This window comes from Ornithorhynchus anatinus, chromosome 8 (genome assembly GCF_004115215.2).
Source record: "Ornithorhynchus anatinus isolate Pmale09 chromosome 8, mOrnAna1.pri.v4, whole genome shotgun sequence".
NCBI lineage: Eukaryota > Metazoa > Chordata > Mammalia > Monotremata > Ornithorhynchidae > Ornithorhynchus > Ornithorhynchus anatinus.
Window position 1 is genome coordinate 63,372,136 of NC_041735.1, and position 16,085 is coordinate 63,388,220.

Genomic DNA, 16,085 nt, shown 5'->3' on the forward strand with positions numbered 1-16,085 from the left:
ACTCTCCAGACAGGGGACCGGGAGGACAGGAATCCTGGGTTTTCTCCTCCTCGACCCTACCGACGTGTTGCTCTTCTGCTACAGTTTCTTTGTCGAAGGATACCCGAGGAGTTCCGTAATAACGTTATTACAAAAGAGACGTCGTGAGGATTAGCCAGACAGTGATGGAAAAGTTCTGTACGATCCAGGATAGGTGGTGCTACGTAAATACAGAGTTTCGAAAAGCACCTGTGTCAAAAGCTTCCTAAAAGCGTTACCTCAACCACCGGTCACTGAGTATTTCGTTCTGGTGACCGGGCTTAAAATATCCATTTCCTGATAGTTTTCCTTAAGTAGTGCGAACGTTTGAGCAGGGCGGGCGCTAGTGATTCAAGAGTATTTATTGAGGGCTCACTATGTGCGGAACGCTGTACGAAGCGCTTGGAATGGACAAATCGGCAACAGATAGAGACGGTCCCTGCCCTTTGACGGGTTTACAGTCTAATCTGGTAATGGATCGAACCTGATAATGCGTCTGCCTGCTATTTTCTCAACTCCTGAGGTTTAATAATAATAATGCTTGCTCCAGGTCACACAGCACTTCTGTCCTATCATCCCTCCCATTTTCAAATGTCGGAAACATGTACAGTGAGGTGGATGACTCCTTAGTGGAGCTCTGAGGACGTGCCTGCTAATTCTGTTGTACTGTACTCGCCCAAGGACTTAAATGAGTGCTCTGCACATAGTAAGCTCTCAATAAATACGATTGATTGATCTGATCAGGAATGACTTCCACATTATAATAATAATAATAATGGTATTTGTTAAGTGCTTACTATATGTTTTTGTCTGTCCGCCTCCCCCTGTTAGACTGTAAGCCCGTCAGTGGTCAGGGACCGTCTCTATCTGTTGCCGATTTGTCCATTCCAAGCGCTTAGTGCAGTGCTCTGCACATAGTAAGCGCTCGATAAATACTATTGAATGAATGAATTATTATAATGTCGGTATCCGTTAAGCGCTTACTATGTGCAGATCACTGTTCTAAGCGCTGGGGGAGATACAGGGGAATCAGGTTGGCCCACGGGAGGCTCACAGTCTTAGTCCCCATTTTACAGATGAGGGAACTGAGGCGCAGAGAAGTGAAGTGACTTGCCTAAAGTCACACAGCTGACCGATGGCGAAGCCGGGATTCGAACCCACGACCTCTGACTCCCAAGCCCGTGTTCTTTCCACCCAGCCACGCCGCTTCCCTTTTAGCGGGGTTATCCCAAGTGGCGAACTGCTTAAGGGGACGTCGCTACTTTCAGGGGAATGGGTGAGTGGACAGGGAGAGGGAAAATGTGATGGGGAAACACATTTACAAAATCTCAACTGGATTTTTCCTACCCATACAAAATAGAAATTTGCCCTAGTGAAGCGGTATTTATTTCTCACTAGGCACTTGGGAGAGAGTAACAAAGAGAAGGTTTGTGTTCCCTGTCAGGATTAGAATAATGGGAGCCAAAATACCCAGTAAGAGGGATTCTCAAGATGCCAGGCAAATGCAGTGTGTCTCTGGGGTCTCCTCTTCTGGCCCCGTTTGGCTTGTTGTGCTCAGAAGTCATTTAATCAGTTCCAAAGTGGTATCGTAAATGCTAAAAAAGAAACTTTTTTTTTTTTAAAGAATGTCACCTTTTTCCAAACTTTGCAGCATGGCGTAGCGGATAGAGCACGGGCCTGGGATTCAGAGGTTCTGGGTTCTAATCTTGGCTCTGCCGCTTCTCTGCTGTGTGACCTTGGGCAAGTTACTTCATTTCTTTGTGCCTCAGTTGCCTCATCTGTAAAACGGGGATCGAGACTATGAGCCCCTCATGGGTCAGGGACTGTGTCCAACTTGATTGGCTTGTATTCACCCCAGCGCTTAGTACAGTGCCGGGCACGTAATGAGCACTTGACAAATACCATCGTTTTTATTTCCCAGTGTCTCCACTGGACTTTAATTTCCTTAAGGTCAGGGATTGTGTCAATCGACTCAATTGCACTCTCCCGACTGCTTAGTAACAGTGTTCTGCATACGCTGGTCACTCAGTAAATAGCATTTTCACAGTAGTGGTCAGGTAAATTCAATACCACAGAAAGTCATTTCAAAAGAAATGACAAGTGATGCCAGTTTGCTTGTATTGATGTCTGCCTCCCCTCCTCTAGACTGTGAGCCCGTTGTGGGCAGAGATTGTCTCTCTTCATTGCTGTATTGTACTTTCCAAGCGCTTAGTACAGTGCTCTGCACGCGGTAGGTGCTCAATAAATCCGACTGAAAGAATTAAGATACCGCTAGATTGAAGAAGGGTTTAGATGACTGTCTGTAAGAGATCAGGCTTTACTTATATTAATATCTGTCTCCCTCTCTACACCGTAAGCTTGTTGTGGGCAAGAAACATGTCTACTAACTCTGTTGTATTGAACTCTCCCAAACACTTAATACAGTGCTCTGCACATATTGATTGAGGTTATTGTGATTCATCAAGCAATCAGTGGTATTTACTGTGTGTAATGATAATGTTGGTATTCGTTAAGCGCTTACTATGTGCAGAGCGCTGTTCTAAGCGCTGGGGGAGATACAGGGTGATCAGATCGTCCCACGTGAGGCTCACGGTCTTAATCCCCATTTTACAGATGAGGGAACTGAGGCCCAGAGAAGTGAAGTGACTCGCCCACAGTCACACGGCTGACATGGATTCGAACCCATGACCTCTGACTCCCAAGCCCGGGCTCTTTCCACTGAGCCACGCTGCTCCTCTATATTGGGTGTTTGGGAGCGTTCAATACGAGAAACCTCTGGTTCTTACCCAGGTCCTTAGTTAGAACATGGGCATGATTTTTGGAAGAGGGTATCATGGAGATCTCTTTGATTTTCGCTTCATAGTCTCTGATGGACACTCTTCTTACCGCCCCACATCTTTGAGTGGTCTGCTTTTCCCAAGCTGCCAATTCCCCTCTACCTGGAGGCTTTTATCGAAACCTCAAAGAGTCCACAAAGCCCCAGTCCGTTGGCGCTCACGTACAGATAATAATAATGATGTTGGTATTTGTTACGCGCTTACTATGTGCAGAGCACTGTTCTAAGCACTGGGGGAGATCCAGGGTAATCGTCCCACGTGAGGCTCACAGTCTTAATCCCCATTTTGCAGATGAGGGAACTGAGGCCCAGAGGAGTGAAGTGACTCGCCCACGGTCACACAGCTGCCAAGTGGCCGAGCCGGGCTTCGAACCTGTGACCGCTGATTCCCAAGCCCGGGCTCTTTCCGCTGAGCCACGCTGCTTCTAATCCCATTATGTCATGATATTAATGGACCTCGAGGAAATTTCAAGGAGGACGACTATGTTACCTGGTTGGGAGAAGGGCTTCTTTCCCGCTGGTGGACCGAGAGATGGAAAAGAACTATTTGCGGCCCCGTTTCCGAATAAAGTGAACATTCAGTTCTCTTCTAACACCGTTAATGATGAATCCTTTTTAAGTCAATCGTTCAATAAATGGTTCTTATTGAGGGCAGTGCGGAGCACCGTGCTAAGCGCATGAGGGAGTTCAAAACAAGCGAGTTGGTAGACGGGTTTCCTTTCCTCAGTGAGCTTACAGTCTAGAACAGGCAGTCCCGTAGGGCGAAATCCCCTTTGGGCGGAGATCACGTCTACCATGTCGGTAAGGATCGTCTCCCTTTGGAGCCGAATTGTTGACTTTCTTAAACGTTAGTCCAGTGTTCCGCGCAAAGTAAGCGCTCAGTAAATGTGATCGAACGACCTCCGTTGTATTGTACTTTCCCAACGCATAGTACGGGGCTACTTAGAGCAGTAGCGTGGCTCAGTGGAAAGAGCCCGGGCTTGGGAGTGTGAGGTAGTGGGTTCTAATCCCGGCTCCGCCGCTTGTCTGCTGTGTGACCTTGGGCAAGTCACTTAACCTCTCTGTGCTTCGGTTACCTCATCTGTAAAAATGGGGATTAAAAAAAAAAAAATGTGAGCCCCACGTGGGACAATCCGATTACCCTGTATCTTCCCCAGCACACAGAACAGTGCTCGGCATATTGTAAGCGCTTAGCAAATACCATAATGATTAGGATTAAGCGCTCAGTGAGCACTATCGATTGATAAAGGAAAACTTGCATTAGAGTTCGCACACCGATCAAAGCCCCATTTGTGTGCGTGACCAATTCTGCTGCTGCTGCATTGCATTCTATAATAATTGTGGTATTCGTTAATCAGTCGATCATATTTATGGAATGCGTCCGGTGTGCAGAGCACTGGACTAAACGCTTGGAAGAATACAATTTGACAGAGTTGGTAGATACGCCCCCTATCCACATTGAGTTTACAGTCCGGAGGAGCGTTTACTATGTGCCAGGCACTGTACTAAGCACCGGGGTAGATACAAGGTCATCAGGTCCCACATGCTGTTCACAGTCGAAGTAGGAGGGAGAACAGGTTATGAATCCCCATTTTTGCCGAGGAGGGAACTGAGACACAGAGAAGTTCAATGACTTGCCCCAGGTCACACAACAGGTAAGTGGTGGTCGGAATTAGAACGCAGGTCCTCTGACTCCTAGACCTGTGATCTTTCCACGAGGCCATGCTGATAGCGACTTAACTTCTCCGTGCCTCGGTTATCTAATCTGTAAAATGAGAAGCAGCGTGGCTCAGCGGAAAGAGCCTGGGCTTCGGAGTCAGAGGTCATGAGTTCGACTCCCGGCTCTGCCACTTGGCAGCTGTGTGACTGTGGGCAGGTCACTTAACTTCTCTGTGCCTCAGTTCCCTCATCTGTAAAATGGGGATTAAAAGTCTGTGAGCCCCACGTGGGACGACCTGATTACCCTGTATCTCCCCCAGCGCTTAGAACGGTGCTCGGCACCTAGCAAGCGCTTAACAAATACCAACGTTATTATTAAAATGTGGATTAAGAGTGTGAGCCCCATTTGGGACAGGGACTGTGTCCAACCTGATTAGCTTGTGTCCACCCCAGCTCTTAGTACAGTGCCTGGCACATAGTAAGGGCGTAACAAAAACGGTGAAAATAAAGTTACAAATCTATCTCTCTATGTATATATATACACACCATAATTATAATCCCACCCTATATACTCTATACCCGAGTGCAAAAAAGTATATCTTCTGTTTTGATTTGAAGCTAATTCTGATTCTGCAACTCCAAGGCGGATTGCTCATTGAAGTACGTGCTTGGACTTGTGTTTATGTTCATGAAATATGCTTTTCATTGTGTTTTATTGGGCATCCCTTCCACAATACCTAGCCGCGAGGATCTTATGAATAGAATTAGAAGTTGCAGAACCCGACACGTGCAAAGGGCCAGAGAGGAAAAAGCCAGCACTCAAATCTAGGTCCTTTCAAATCCAGATCTCCCGAAGGGCTTTAAAACTCCGTCTTTCAGTAATGGAAGTCGTGCGTATTGCAAAATGACAGGTCACCTCCGTGTCGTCGTGGTGATGCGAAAAGATCCCGGACGGCGTGTTCGAATGTTAACTCCATGAGGGCAACTCTTGTGTCTTTTACATTCTTAAGCGTTCGGTGCAATGCTCTGCACAGAGTAAGCCCTCAATAGATAGCGCGGATCGTCGTGTTTTAAAGCCTCTGTAGATGTTTAGACTTTTGAAGGAAAGGAATAGAAATGAAGATCCCAAAATGAAATCTTGCAAGACCAAAAAGCGGTGACACCTTTGGCATTCCGATCGCCACGACCTACTTAACTGGGTTGGTCTCCTGCCGGTCGGAATTGTGCTGCTTTCTTTGCTCCGCTTTCAAGTCTGTGCTTTCATTTTATACTCTCACTGTGCCATTTAAGCTAAGCTACCTCCAGTTAAGGGTCCATGGAGCGTTACTTTGAATTGTGTCATGTCAGATTCAGGCGTTCTAGTCGTTTCTGGTGTCTTCCCTCAAATTTTGTCAGTTGTCAAGTTGGCCAAGTGTCATTATCATTGTCAATATCATTGTGGCATTTGTCGAGTGCTCTACTAAGTGAAGCACAGTACTTGGGACGTGATCTTTGTCGCTCCGGTATTTTACAGTCTAATGAGATGGAAAATGATAAATAAATGATAATTATAACACCATATCTGTTAAGCTTTTTCTATGTTCCAGTTAATAATGATAATAATAATTGTGGAATGCAGGAAATATTAATAGTTCATTAAGATACATTAGCATTCCAATATATTTTAAAATCTGTTTTGCCCTATGAAGATCAACTATTTTAACAATAATCATGGCATATATTAATATGTGATATGTTCCAAAGTACTACGTAAAGCCCTGGGGTTAGTGCCAGATAATCAGATCGGACCCATCTCTGTCTCACGTGGAGAGACCAGTTTAAGAGGTAGCGGGGCAAGATCTCCTCTCCTCACTTTACAGAGGGGGAAACTGAGACCCTGAGAGATTAAATGACTTTGGATGAGGTCACACCACAGGACATTGGCAGAACCGGGACTACAACCCGGGTGTCCCGATTTACGGTCTCTTTCTCTTTGCACTAAGTCATCACGCCTTCCAAATGTGTTCGTACGTCGACACCGTTGCCGTTTGGAAGCTTTGCCTCCTGGAAATAGGGGAAGCGGACTCTACGCCTGCAGTGGCCTAGGGCGTTCATTCATTTGTCTAGCCAAGATCCTGCAACATTCTCTGAATTCCATGATGGGAAATGCTCCATGAGTAGTTATGCAGGTGGCACATTTTTGTTGAAATGTTTATAAAAGCATCTTTTATTCATAGGAATTTTCCATTTCCACACACTCATTATTTCCTAAAGAAGCAGATCCAGGAGAGGCAGGCAGTAAACTCTCCCCTAGCTAAATTTTTCAACGCTGTTCACCTAAGGTTGCAAGAGAGGCTACGCTCTGGCTTGTAACATAGACCAGTTCTCTGGCATCATTCTGATCAAAGAGCCTCTTTAGATTTGCAAAACTCGAAAAACATTTTTTGATCGGGCTTAAATTGCAAATGAGTGGTAATAGTATAATCTGTGTACCTCTGCAACGTCGCCTCGAATCGGGATAGGAGAAATTGATGCTGAGCCGATCGAGAGTTACTAGATCCACGGCATCCTGTGTTGCTGTCTGGTCAATCCTGATTCCTTGGAGGTGGTCCGTGACTGGTGTGGGGGTCATGGAAAGAAGAGCATACACATAATAATAATAAAGTAATGATAATAATGGTATTTGTTAAGTGCCTACTATGTGTCAAGCACTGTTTTAAGCGCTGGGATAGATAATAATAATAATAATAATAATAATAATAATAATGTTGGTATTTGTTAAACGCTATGTGCCGAGTACTGTTCTAAGTGCTGGGGTAGATACAGAGTAATCAGGTTGTCCCTCATGGGGCTCACAGTCTTAATCCCCATCTTGCAGATGAGGTGACTGAGGCACCGAGAAGTGAAGTGACGTGCCCGAAGTCACACAGCTGACAGTGCAGAGCGGGATTAGAACCCGTGACCTCTGACTCCGAAGCCCGTGCTCTCTCCACTGAGCCACGCTGCTTCTCAAGCAGCAGGACGTAAGCTAATCATGTTGGACACAGTCCCTGTCCCACATGGGGCTCACAGCCATTCATTCATTCAGTCCTGTTTATTGAGCTCTTACTGTGCAGAGCGCTGTATTTAGTGTTTGGGAAGTACAACACAGCAATAAAGAGAGATAATCTCTGCCCCCGGCAGTTTTACAATCTCGGGTGGGGGGCAAGGGTGGAGATTAATCCCCATTTTACAGATGAGGGTACTGAGGCCCAGAGAAGTGAAGTGACTTGCCCAAGGTCACAAAGCAGGCAAGTGGAAGAACCAGAATTAGAACCCAGGTTCATCTGACTTCCAGGCCCGTGCACTATCCACTAGGCCACGCTGGCTCTTTACTCTTGGAGCAGCCGTCTGTTGCTGGCTGCTGGCTGGGGAAGGGGGAAGGTGGTCCAAGTCAGAGGGAGGACAGGGGCAAGAAGTTGGTGGTGAGAGAGATGAGATGAAGGAAAAGCCAACAAGCTGACACCAGAGAAGTGAAGTGTATGGACTGGGTTGTGGTGAGAAATCCGTGAGGTAAATTAGGAGGGGCGAAACGATTGAATGTTTTAAAAACCAGTGGTAAATTGTTTCTGTTTGACATGAAGGTGGATGGGAAACCAGTAGACACTCTTAGGGAGTGGGAAGACATGGATTAAATGTGTTTTTAGAAAAATTGTCTGGATTGTAGAATGAAGAACGGACTAGAGAGGGGAGAGACGGAAGGCAAGGGGACTAACGTAAGTATTCAAGGCAGGATCTGATAAATGATTCGATCAGCACAGTAGCAGTTTGGATGGAGAGGCGAGGGCAGATTTTAGCGATGTCGTGGAGGTAGAACCGACGGGATTGGATGACAGATTGAATATGTGGGTAGAATGAGAGAGTTGATTTGAGAGTAACGCCTAGGATTTGGGTTTGTGAGACAGGGAGGAGGATGATATCGTCTACAGTGATGGAAAAGGGAGGAGGAAAGGGTTTATGTGGAGAGAGGAAGAGATCTGTTTTGGACACGTTACGTTTGTGTGTCAGTGGGACGTCCGGATAGAGATGTCCTAAAGGCAGGAAGAAATGTGAGACTGCAGAAAAGGAAAGAGTTTAGGGCTGGAGAATAAATTTGGGCATCAGCCTTGTGAAGATGGTAGTTGAAGCTGCGGGAGTGAATGAGTACTCCGAGGAAATGGGTGTAGATGGAGAACAGAGAGGGATTCGGAATTGAGGTTCAAGAGGCTCCCACTTGTCCTAGTGTGGGAGAAAGAGGAGAAACCTGCAGCAAAAGCTTGAGAAGATGCCATCAGAGAGACAGGAAGAGACTCAAGATAACAATAATATTGATAATGGTATTAGGCGCTTACTATCTGCCAAGTCTTGTTCTGAGCGCGGGGGTAGATAAGAGGTAATCAGGTTGCCACAGTCAATCCCTGTCCTTTATGGGGCTCACAGTCTCCATCCCCATTTTGCGGATGAGGGAACTGAGGCACAGAGAAGTGAAATGCCTGGCCCAAGGTCACGCAGCAGACAAGAGACGGACAGTGTCAGTGAAACCAAGGTTGGATAATGTTTCAAGGAAAAGGGCCATAGTGTCAGAGGTGGCTGAGCGGTATAGGAGGATTAAGATGAAATAGATGTTGGATTTGTCGAGAAGGTCGTTGGCGACTTTAGAGAGGGCAATTTCCGGGGAGTGAAGGGGGTGGAAACCAGATGGACGTTGGTCAAGGAGAGTATTAATACCTGTGATTTAGGTACATATGTGTAATTTATTTATTTATATTAATGTCTGTCTCCTCCTGTAGCCTGCAAGATCGTTCTAGGCGGGGTATGTGTCTGTTAATTGTCGTACTGTGCTCTCCCAAGTGCTTAATCCAGTGCTCTGCAGACAGTAAGCACTCAATAAATGACTGAGTGAATGAATGAATGAGAATTGGAGGAGAAGTGGATGCATTAGTTGTAGACAGCTCTGTCAAGGAGTTGGGAGATGAGAGGACTTGCCCGACGGAATCCCTGAGGCTCTCGGTCTTCCTGTCCATTGAAGAGATCCTCACTGACCCTCTCTCTCTTCTCTCTCCACTAACCACCACAGTATCCATAATATTTCTAGGATGGAAGGATGGCCGTATGGTGGGAGTGAACTTTGCGGCAGACGAGTTTAGTGACCGCATCGATCAACAGTCTCCATGGAATGCCTGAAGTGTGCAGAGCCCCGGGAAAGTTCAGGAGACACATTCCCTTACAATCTAGTGGGAATTTAGTAGCCAACGGACTATGCCTATCATCTGACGTAGCCCTTTTCGCCGCCGGGAGTGGTAATGTACTCAGATGGCATTCATACGATTGGAGGAGTTTGGAAAAATAGAGAAATCAAACTTTACAAGCTACCTTAGATCCCTGAGTGAGAATATTGGAAGCTTATCAGCATTTGAATAATAAAATGCTTGATATTCTACGGGACATTTTTTCCTGAGTAGTATAATCTCTTTGAGATGTTCCTGCTTAAAAAAAAAAAAAAAGTTGTACATTCTTTCGCTTGAAAAGTGTTATTTCAGGATTTCACTGCATTTGTAAGAGTGTTTGTTAGCCTTTGCAGGAGATTGGGAAAGAGAGAAGTTCTTTCCCCTTTACATTTTTTTGGATTTAAGGAACAAGGTGACTCTTCAGATGAGAATAATGCCTGTTGATATGGTTTAAATATCAAGTGAATGAGGGAATTGTGACCTGAAAATAGTTTGAGATGTACAAGATAAGAGAGGAGATTTCATTGGAGGCATCTGTTTTCCCAACAGAAAGGGCTCGGATCTGATTATCCTCTGATAGATCCCGCAGGCGTTTTATAAATGCATTTGAAAAGGTGGTTTATGAGCACAGGAAACAGGGCGTCTTCTATTTATCTAACACCTAAATGAGTAGAGAATGTTGGGGAACAGTTTCAGGGAACTATCCTGTCCTGTGCCTTTCTTGAAGACCGGCGAAAATAACAACTAATTTACTCTGGTGGCACTCAGTTACTTATTCAGGGTGGACTCTTCAGGGTATGCTAGTTTGAGAGATTGCCCGGGCTATTTTAGTTAGTTAAGGTATTAATAACCTGTCTGCTCTGTGACCTTGGCCAAGTCATTTAACTTCCCCTTGCCTCAGTACGATCCCCACGTGGGACATGTCCCACCTCTAATCTGATTAGCTTGTATCTACCTCAGTGATCACTACAGGGCATAACACATAGCAAGTGCTCAACAAATATCGTTTTTAAAGAAAGCGCTTATGTACCAAACTTTATGCAAAGTGCTGGGGTAGATACACATTAATCTATCCGACACAATCCATTTCCCACAAGGAGCTGCAGTGGATTGCAAATCACAGGAGCAAGAGAACAAGAAGCAATTTATTATTATTGTTTTTTTCTCATGACACATCTCCGCTTTGGGCCATTTACAGAAGAAATGAAAGACTAAAGGACAAATAAGCTTCGCTACTCATTTGCAGCTCTGAGAGGTTTATGAGAAAGAGAGATGGAGCTAATGACTAACGCTAGGTTTTTGAATTAATGAACTTTGCATAAGTGAGTTTCTCTCTGGCCTTTACATGTGCTTTCTCCTCCCTTGTAGACCACTCCACCAGTTTGCAAGCTCCTTGAGGGCAGGGAATAATTATTACAAACTCTATTGTCCTCTTTCAAACACTTAGTAGAGGGCTCAATAAGTTCCTTTGGTTCATGGTTTTTAAAAAAGCTCAATAAAAAGTTTTGCTAGAAACAGAGAAATGAAAGTGCGATTGCTTTGGGTATAACGACATTAGTGGTATTCCTAAATTTTTTTAGGCCTTGAAGCCTGAGTATTATTTTTTATAAGGCAGCCATCATTTTTAAAGAGCAGTATTGAGTCCAGCAACAGTCTTATCAATTTTCCCCGGGGGTGAAATCTAACTCCGAGTAACATTGTTTTCCTATCCTGGAGGACAGTTTTCTGTGGGAGTGATATTGTACACTATGCTTTACAAGGTAAATTGCACTCTTCTGAATCCCTGCCCTCAACAGGCTTCTGGTCTAAAATTGAATGTTGCAAAGTAGCGGCGCATCACTTTGACTAATGATTAGTCAATCGATCGTATTTCTTGAGCACTTACTGTGTGCTGGGCACCGTACTAAGCTCTTGGGAGAGTATAATACAACAGTATAACAGACACATTCCCTGCCTACAGTAAGCTTGCAGTCTAGATGGGGAGACAGACATTAATATAAACAAATGAATTACAGATATGGACATAATTGCTATGGAACTGGGGTCAGGGGATGGGCGAATAAAGGGAGCAAATCAGGGCAACGCAGAAGGGAGTGGGAGAAAGCAAATGAGGGCTTGGTCGGGGAAGGCCTCTCTTAGGAGATGTGCCTTCACTAAGGCTTTGAAGGTGAGGAGAGTATTTGTCAGAGAAGAGAAGGGAGAGCGTTCCAGGCCAGAGGTAGCATGTGGGCCAGAGGTTGGCAGTGAGACAGACTAGGTCAAGGTATTGTGAGTAGGTTGGCATTAGAGGAACGAACTGTGTTGTCTGGGTTGTAATGGGAGAGTAGCGAGATGAAGTAGGAGGGGGCAAGACTCACATCTCCAGGTGTGATCCTGAGAGGGTCTTGGTATGGTTATTAAGGTTAAAGGTTAATTAAGGTATCTCTTCCATATATTTCTCCAGTGTAGTGACTACGACCTGGATTATGGAACGGAATGTCTTCACTTAGCTCTAAAATACTGCAACATAAATGCCAAGCTGGTTGAAGGCTCACCCGATCTCTGGAAGGTAAGGGCAAAAGTAACTCTGTGGGCATTATTTCCATTAAAACAGTGCTAGGTGCTGCCAACATCAGGCATGACAGCCCTACAAGGGAAGACCATTTTGGATGCACAGTACGAATGGGACTCCAGGTCCTGGATTGTCAATCGTATTTGTCAATCTGATTTGTTGAGCACTTACTGGGTGCAGAGCACTGTACTAAGTACTTGGGAGAGTGCAGTATAACAGAGTTCCTAGATATGTTCCCTGCCCATAGGGAGTTTATAGCCTAGAGATGATGAACTGACAATCTAGAGTTTGGCCTATTCAGCTACAAACACATATTCATAGATGAATTTCACCATTAGTAATGTCAACTTTAAGTACAAAGAACAAGTGTGTGTGTGTGTGTGTGTGTGTGTGTGTGTGTATGTGTGTCTGGGTGTGTCTGGGTGTATCTGTTTTGTGTGTTTCCCCATCTAATTCTCAGATATCCAGTCCAGAAGTAACCTCACTCTTATTTTCAAGATTGAAAATTGCATGAAAATATAGTGACTATTAGAGCCCCAAATATTAGTGGGAAGAAGACATTCATTCATCTTTTAAAAATAATAATAATAATGATGATGGTATTTGTTAAACACTTACTCTGTGCGAAGCACTGTTTTAAGCACTGGGGTGGATATAAGGAAATCAGATAGTCCCACTTGAGGCTCACAGTCTTAATCCCCATTCTGCAGATGAGGTAAGAGAGGCAAAGAGAAGTTAAGTGGCTTGCCCGAGGTCACACAACAGACAAGTGGAGGAGCCGGGATTAGCACCCACATCCTCTGACTCCCAAGCTCATGCTCTTTCCACTAAGCCAAGCTGCTTAGAGTGGTGGAGTGTCACTGAATTAATTCCACCAACTCCAACTCCACACTGAAAAGACTTCTTTTGTTGCTTCCCGTGAATGTTTTTTAACACTTCCCACAAATGATATGCAATTCACAAGAAAACTGTATTTCTCATATACAGTCTTCTTTTAGGGAATTTTCTGGTTTACCTATAAAATATGAAGTGTTGCAATATCTATATCAGGATGGCGAGTTAACATAAATCTTTATTATTTATTGACCTAGAAGTCAACCTGGACCATGATTCTAGATGTCTTGGAAGAACCCAAATGAAGTTTAAATGGGGGAAAAAAAAAATCCGCTCACTGATTGAGCTTAAATACAAACTGACAAAGTAGATTGCATAGTCACCCAAATGATTATTTTCCATTTCCATCTGAATGTCATAATCATTTACCACACTGCATGCTTAGACCACCTCAGACATGTTCAAACATCCGACCCCCCAGGATCCTAGTAGATTGAGCAGAGCTCAAAAAAATGTCATGGTAAAGTGCATTTCCACAGCTTTGTTGCTGCTTTAAGGGTATTCACGTGTAATGCAAACTGGCAGATGACCCTTGGCCATTTCTTCGTGCTGTGGATTTGTTTATTCCCATTGTAGTGAAGATGTTTTTCATCACTATGGATTTGGAAGCATCCATCCCTCTTTTTGCCACTTCTGACTCCAAAAGGACACGGAAAGGAAAAGGCTCCCAGCGGGTGAAGATCGTGTCCTTTACCTGTGCTCTAATCTCCCAAGTGATTAGTGCTCTGCATGCAATAAGAGGTCAATAATTCTGTGGCTCGAGTAGAATGGAGGTTCTCTTGATTAAATGGCATAGTTTTGCAGAACAAAGCATTCCAGGTGGGATCTATCATCTCCAGATCTCAGTTATTTTATTTGCCCAAGCGCTTAGTACAGAGCTCTCCACACGGTTATCGCTCAATAAATACCACGGAATGAATGAATGAATGAATAAATGAATGAATGGCAGTTCTCAATATGTGCCTAGGTATAGTGATTCAGTCAGCCATACTTATTGAGTGCTTACTGTGTGCAGAGCACTGTGGTAAGCACTTGGGAGAGTACAATAAGAGCATCCAGACATCCCAGTATTTAAAGGGCCTGAAACCTCCAGATGAAAGGTCAAAAGCAGGACCTCCTTTGTATTTTCCAATTCATCTTCCCAAGTCTTTCCGTATTTTTGTAAAACCCTCATATTTCCCTTCTGCCTCTGGCGGTTGAATATTAGTCCTCAGACATATCTTGGCTCCATTAGACTCTTTTATGCACAGCAAATGGTGAATGCATTGTTCCAGTTACTGGCTTTTCTACAAGGCTTCTCTCTCTCTCGGTACTGGGGTGAGTCATTTTACACATGCCAAGGAGTGACAGACTCCTTAGGCCCCAGAGGCATCAACACTGGGTCTGTCTTACTTCCAAAACAGGAAAAAGACTCCACCCTTCTGAATGAAGTCTGAAATAATGATGGTGCTTCAAAGAGCTCTTGAATGCTAAGAGTCTTTCTAGTACCGAGCATGCCACCTAAAAGCCTTCTCTACAGTAGCGAACACATTTCTTAATGAGTTTTAAAAATTATCTTGGTTCATCTCTCCATCCACTTGAGCAGAGTCTCAGTGGAGCTGCTTCATCCACGGTAGAAGCCTCTTTAATTGGGTTTATGTTCATCTTGACCATTTTACCTCCTCCCGCTTTTTAAAAAAACAGTTAACCATCAGTTCCTTTCCATGTAATTTACCCCACTCTGTTTCATTTGCTTGGGTTTCTGGGCTTCAAGCCCAGCTTGGTTTAATTTGTGTTTATTATGGTGGCCTACTTAAAATAATTTGCGATCTGGCAGTCGAAGACCGTAGTTTTTAAAAAACATATATTTATATATATGATGCATTATATGTATTATCTATACATATATGTTATATATAGGTCTTCCTCTTGGAAGAATAATTATTGTAACATTAAAGGGTTTACTTTGTGCTTAGTTCTAAGGGAGATATAAGATAATCAGAATGGACACCAATTGGGCTTTCCCTTAGAGGGAGGAAAAGCAGATATCTTATTCCCATTTTACAGATGAGGAAGCCCAGACCAAGAGAGGCTGAGCGACATACCCAGTCTCACATAGCAGGGCAGTGGTATAACCAGCAATACACTCTAGGTCTCCTAGCTCCCATTGCCGTGTTCTTTTATGTCGGTCAAACTGCCTCCCCAGAAGCCATTAGAGTCTGAAAGAGAGTCTTCTTCGATCCATCATCGCCGTTGGTGATCCTAAAATCAGGTTAAGTAGGAGTTACAAGGTTATTCACTCGGTTTTCTGTTGGTTTTTTCTGGTCCCAGTAAAGTACTTTGGTAGAAAATGACATCTTCTTTTTTACTCCCTGGATGACACCTCTTCGTTGACTGATAACTCTGCATGAGTGTAGGCTGAGAGAGGGAGAGAACTTGGCACTTGGAAAACGTACAGTCTTGGGCCTCTAAATTTGCAGTACACACTGTGTGTACGTTGTCACTGAGTCACGGTTCAGCTTAGATGGAAGTGAGAAGTGTAGTCCTCAAGTATTCATCGGTGACTTCTGTTCTTCCAGGACACCTGCCCCAAAGCCCAACCTGGATAATAATAATAATAATGTTGGTATTTGTTAAGGGCTTACTATGTGCAAGCACTGTTCTAAGCGCTGGGGTAGAAACAGGGTGATCAGGTTGTCCCTCGTGAGGCTCACGGTCTTGATCCCCATTTTACAGATGAAGTAACTGAGACACAGAGAATTTAAGTGACTTGCACACAGTCACTTGGCTGAAAAGTGGCAAAGCCTGGATTCGAACCCATGACCTCTGACTCCCAAACCTGTGCTCGTTCCACTGAGCCACGCTGCTTCTCTATGAGAAGGATAAAACATCAAGTCTCACATTCAGAGGAGAATCATTATTT

General features: G+C 44.4%; 1 protein-coding gene across 2 annotated transcripts in view; it reads left to right on the plus strand.

The window, feature by feature from the left end:
- Positions 1-16,085, plus strand: part of CRPPA (CDP-L-ribitol pyrophosphorylase A) — a 322,588-nt gene that overhangs the window by 101,588 nt on the left and 204,915 nt on the right. For both annotated transcript variants that reach the window (XM_029071083.2, XM_039912943.1), the window contains one exon: positions 12,182-12,286. In XM_029071083.2, coding sequence (XP_028926916.1) covers positions 12,182-12,286 — 105 coding nt within the window. The remainder of the gene's footprint in view (positions 1-12,181; positions 12,287-16,085) is intronic.